Source organism: Cyprinodon variegatus, unplaced genomic scaffold (assembly GCF_000732505.1).
Source record: "Cyprinodon variegatus isolate N-32 unplaced genomic scaffold, C_variegatus-1.0 Scaffold896, whole genome shotgun sequence".
Taxonomy (NCBI): domain Eukaryota; kingdom Metazoa; phylum Chordata; class Actinopteri; order Cyprinodontiformes; family Cyprinodontidae; genus Cyprinodon; species Cyprinodon variegatus.
Genome location: NW_015151349.1, coordinates 26,848 through 32,248, shown reverse-complemented (window position 1 = coordinate 32,248; position 5,401 = coordinate 26,848). Strand labels below are relative to the sequence as shown.

Genomic DNA, 5,401 nt, shown 5'->3' with positions numbered 1-5,401 from the left:
ATTTGCTTCCTTTCTAATTAATCATATAAGATCCAGTAAAATAAAGTAAAAATTAAAAAAATATAAAAATTCTCAGAAGGCTATTACTACTACTTCGCAGCTATACATGTCAGGGCTTAGTGCACTGATTTGTCCCTTCCTGGCTTCCATCATCATCCGTACTATATGTTCAGGGTAAAATGTAAAGTAGGAAATCACAAATACATTGTTTTTTTTTTATTATTGTTTTACTAAGAAAACGTTTTTGTGTGGAATTTAAACGAATAAACGATTAGAGTTTTAATGGTCATAAAGTTTATTTTTTGTGAACTTTATATGGCTAACTAATGGCATAATTTTGCTTTTATCTTTTTTTTTTTACTTTACACTTCTACTTTTTTATATTTTTCCACACTCAACTTTATCGGTCTGAATTGGGAATTAACCGAGAACACATTTAGTATACATCTAATCCAACTTTTTCCTTTAATTTCTTTCTTTCCCCCCTTTTTTTTTGCCGAAGAGAACGTTTCGAGTTCCTGGTTCTGACCGTGAATGAAGCACAGGGTTAACCAGCAGCGAAGCCCCGTCCGTCCGTGGAAGGGAAGGAGGTTCCTGAAGCGCAGAAATGGCGAACGTGGTGCTGGAGTTCAAGGTTTCTGCCGGGGACTCTGAGCCTCAGAGTCGGCCTGTGTTGATTCTGGGTCAGCAGAACCACCTGCAGGACGTCTGCTGGAGCCAAATCAAAGGAAAACTGCAGCCGGCTGTTAGCAAAGAGGTGAGTGGATGCTACATTTGCTAGTGTTAGCACAATGCTAAGCTAACACTCTCAGGGAGTTAATAAAGTTCAGTTACAGTTTACTACTAGACTACCTGATGTTAAACTGGGACAATATATTGACTTTAAGTATGTTTTTTTCTGTTATTTAATGGGTTGTTAGTCTTATTAGTGTGTCTTAACACAAATAAACAAAAAAAAAAAAGATCAAACCACCTTTAAATCTGAGTATAAGCTTATCTACACGTTTAATTTGTTTGCTGTGTAAAACTTTAATGTGGAAATATAATTCTGCTGTCAATGTTAAAGTTCTACTTTCTGTTTCTTAGTTTGCCTTTTTTTTAAGTGATTAGTTGTGTTAAGATTTGTTCTTATGAGTTTTTCTTTAAAGTTCAGTATTTATATCTAATTGTAAACTGATTGTTTAAAAAAGTAGATAATAATTTTGATTAGTTCATAATGGATCCTTCCTCGGTATTTGTGATTGATATAATTAAGCTGGTGAAGGTTGTTAGTCATCCAGGTCATAAAGAAAAAAGAAAACAATCCCCTGGACTTTTGTTTCCCAGTTTGAAGAGGTTTCACTTCCCATCCAGGAAGCTTTTTCAATTGAAAATGTCAGAATTGGCGTTGAGTTTGAGGTTTTATACAGTAGCCCAACAAATACTTGTTTTTGTTTAGAAAACATGCAAATTGGAACTTAAGTGGAACATTTCATTATTCAATTAAAGAAAACGTTTGTGCTGCCAGATTTATTGTTTTGTTGCTTTAAAATATTGATGTTTAATAAAGTGTGTAGCACTGTTGCCTTGCAGCAAGAAGGTTCCGGATTCGATTCCCGGTCTTTCTGCATGGAGTTTGCATGTTCTCCCTGAGCATACATGGGTTCTCTCCAGGTACTCCGGCTTCCTCTCACCGTCGAAAACTATGAATAGAGCCAGTCTATCTGGACTGGATCCTTCCAAGTCCTTGAAAATAAGGAAACCAGAAGCGTTTTGGCTGTGGATTCAAACAGGCAGATTAGACGTCTGCAACCGCACACATCAAATGTTTTGCTGGTATGCTTCTGCACCGTCGGTCTGGAATTTCTAGGGATGCACAGCAGTTTCCCACATAGGCGCAAGGGGGAGCCTATTGGAGAACTCACGAGAACTTTGGCGGATCGTCACGAGAACGTGGTTTTGACAGAGACCTTGGTATCTTTCTATAATTTGTCTGAGGCGTCGTACAAGGGATTTTACTTCCGAACCCCTTTGATTAACCTTTTGCCGTAGTTGTCAATAGCCTCTGCAACCGTCAAATCTGTCTCTGTGCGCGACCACGTCCCCGGCGCAGAGGTTCTGCAACTGTTGTTGTGCACCTCAGAAAAATTACACTACAATATCAGCTGCACATATCAGGGATTGGTTAAACTGATGTCAGAATAATCGGTATCAGTATTAAAAACCTGTATCGGTTGAGTCCTGTGCTGAAATGATCAGTTCTGGAGCCATTGTTTTATATACTGACATAGGCTAGTGAGGTTGGCTGTTTATTAACCTTTAGGTTGACAGATGATGATTTTTTCCGACTGTCTGTTTTTCTCCAGAAACACCCTTTGCTTTGTTTATGTATCAAGTATTTTATGTGAAGAAAGTCGTTCAAATCTCTTTTGTAGTTAAACTAATCGGCTTAGCTGCACTCCTTAAGCAGGGGTCTGTTAAAGTTTAATAAGTGATAGTTTGTACCAAAGGGCTGCTTTCATTGGCTGACTATCAGGAAGACCAGGTGTTATATAAAGGTTTTAACCTTGACTTGTCCTTATTGAAAAAATGCTAAAGCATATTGTTTTAAATAACATGTTGGGCTGAAAGATTTGGCCAAAAATCTAATTTTTTATTATTTTTAACCAATATAGCAGTTTGATTTTCCTTTGCACCGAACGGCAAGCTTGCTTGCTTGTCCAGAGTCCACTGCTGCAGGACTTTACTGTAACCTTTGTGTGAAAACTTCTGCTTGCAAGCATGGAGCTGAGTTCTAGCTACAACTTTCTCTACCTTTCTGTGTGGAGATAAGCTCCCTTCAAGCGTTTTACCTGAGGGGCTGGAGCAAGAAAATCAGTGTCTCGCTCTAGATGAACAAAGTGTGATTAAAATTGAGTTCCTCTGTGGTTTGAAAATTTGTTAAATTGCGATTATATTTAAATGCAATTGACTGCCCAGTGCTAATATTGCAAAAAACATAAATGTCCATTTACTGTGTCTGTTTTCTTTCTTTTTTTTTTTTTTTTACAATAGAAAAGTTTTCATCTTGGTTTCTTTGTTTTTTTTTCAGACCTGGAAGGCAGCTCTCGGTGCTCTGAACCCGAACCCCACGGACAGCTGCCCGCTCTACCTGAACCAAGCCGTGGTGGCTGCTCTTCCGTCACGCGTCAGCAGACATAACAGCCCGGCCTCCGCCCACTTTTTGTTCCGTCTGATCCGCTCCTGCCTTCCTGGAGGGAACAACCGCTGCATTGTGGTCAGTCTCTTCACCCTTCTTGGTGGAAATGTCTGCCTTAATTTACCATGATCCTGGTTGTGAAATGAAAAGTGATATCAGGAAACTAACGGACGTGTTTTTCCATATGCAGGTGGTGTGTGAGCGCTCTGATGTGTTCGCCTCGGCTTGCGCCATCGCCAGGGCCTTCCCCCTCTTCACCCGTCGCTCTGCAGCCTCTCGCAGGACGGAGAAGAAGCATGTGACGGTGGAGTTTGTGGTCGTTGATGGCAGTCCTCTGGAGGACGCTGAAATGGGGGTACCGCTCTTTGAGCCCAATCTGTTTAGTTTTCTGTCTTTTAATCACATAATTTCACGTTCTGAATGTTCACATAGGTTTAGTTTTCCCTTTTTTTTTTCTCCAGTGTCTTTCCAATGCTGCTGATGGGGTACGGTTGGCGGCTCGCATTGTTGACACTCCGTGCAACGAGATGAACACAGACCACTTCCTGGATGTAAGTGATTGTGTGCACTATGAGTAAAGTTCATAGAGTTTCCAAAGCCTCTCACTGATTGTTTGAATCATAAGCAACATTAGCTGGTTAACATGAAAGGTTCTGAATCTAAAAATGTCTGAAAGATTTCACTGCATTAAGTTTCTGTTTGTGTTGCAGGAAATAAAGGCTGTGGGAAGTGACCTAGGAATTACTCCAGTTATCATTCGAGGAGAGGAACTGAAGCAAAGAGGATTTGGAGGTATAGCATCTGCTGCGTCTGCGCTCTTCTCTGCTTATTAAAAGTTCTGTTACTTTCCTTGCTGGGAACGTAAAAAAAAGGGGGGGGGGGGGTTTGTTTTTGTGTCTGAATTCACTAGAATTTGGCATTATGCTGCGCATCATGACACGTCTGAAGATATGATCTATGTTCCATAACATTAACAAAGATATATAAACAGCTCTGGGAAACGGCATGAGAACCGGTTGCTTTCCTGGTGCAGAGCTGCTAAATAGAATCTTTGCTGCTATGCTGCTGTCTATAGCTGGTGGTTTAAGTGTTTTATAAAAGAATGACAATGTAAAGGAGGTCTATAAATTTACATTTTAGATCCTTTCTGATGGATTTTAAGTCTGTACCAATTTCATCTAATAAAATATGCTGATATTTTACAGAATCTATTTTTTTCCCTTATACCTCTACTATTACCTATGTGTTCATTGACAGTTATTGCATCACACTACGCTGAACATTCAAGTTAGACCAAAGTAAAATACTCAGTAACCTTTTAATGGATCTCATGTGGTAAACATTGTGATGTGGGCGGAGCAAAGCTGGAGACAGAAAGATTCCCTTAACGGTATTCAGCTAGTTTTGTTAGCTTTTTTTTGTGTTTTTGTTTTTTTATTGTTTACCAATGGTTGTAGACAACCTGCTTTTATCTGAATGTGTAAACTTCTTTATTTTTTGGGGGGCTGGCTCATCTTAAAAGAAAACTTTACCGGTAGGTCCACCTTTACTACAGCGTATATTAGCTTAGCAGTTTGCTATGCTCCAACATGTCCTTGTCACTTTGAAATTCAGATGGATATCTGGGTTTATTTTTGTCTCTCAGCAGGTATGCAAAAAAAAAAAAAAGTAAATAAATAAATGAACAGTGTATTCTGTCAATTGCTGCAATAAGATGACTTTTTAAGCTCCTAGCCTAGCCAACCCTGTGCTGGTTTGTAATGGCTGCCTCCAGGTAGCTGAGACAGGAAGGAGGTCAATACCATGGCAACCTTTTTTTTCCTTATACAGAGAAAACTAAAAATGCTTCATTCAAATTACAATATTTTAACTTCTCCCTCGGAGAAAAGCGAATATAAAGTAAAACAAAAAAAATTATTATTCCATTTTCTTATACTTAATAGAATATCTGGGGAAGGGTATATGTGGAGAGGCTGCTGCACGCTGTGGAAGCAGTGGGGCTGGCTCATTTGATTGATTTGACTTTATTGATCTCACAGTGTTGAAAATGTACTTGTTACATCAGCTTAAATAGTCAGAAAGAAGAAGGTGCCAAAGGAAGGAAAGGTGCATTGGACATACATAGTATATACATTATGTGCATTGCGTCCATATATATATATATATATATTATATATTAGGGATATAATCGGCCCCCTATCGGTATCGGCCTTAAAACTGAAT

General features: G+C 39.1%; 1 protein-coding gene across 1 annotated transcript in view; it reads left to right on the top strand.

Moving 5' to 3' along the window:
• The first annotated feature begins 543 nt into the window (after positions 1-543).
• The window catches only part of npepl1 (aminopeptidase-like 1), a 12,765-nt gene continuing 7,907 nt past the window's right edge, over positions 544-5,401 (top strand). Inside the window, exons 1-5 of the mRNA XM_015397893.1 lie at positions 544-757; positions 3,071-3,256; positions 3,369-3,533; positions 3,640-3,729; positions 3,889-3,970. Coding sequence (XP_015253379.1) covers positions 608-757; positions 3,071-3,256; positions 3,369-3,533; positions 3,640-3,729; positions 3,889-3,970 — 673 coding nt within the window. The 5' untranslated portion in view covers positions 544-607. The remainder of the gene's footprint in view (positions 758-3,070; positions 3,257-3,368; positions 3,534-3,639; positions 3,730-3,888; positions 3,971-5,401) is intronic.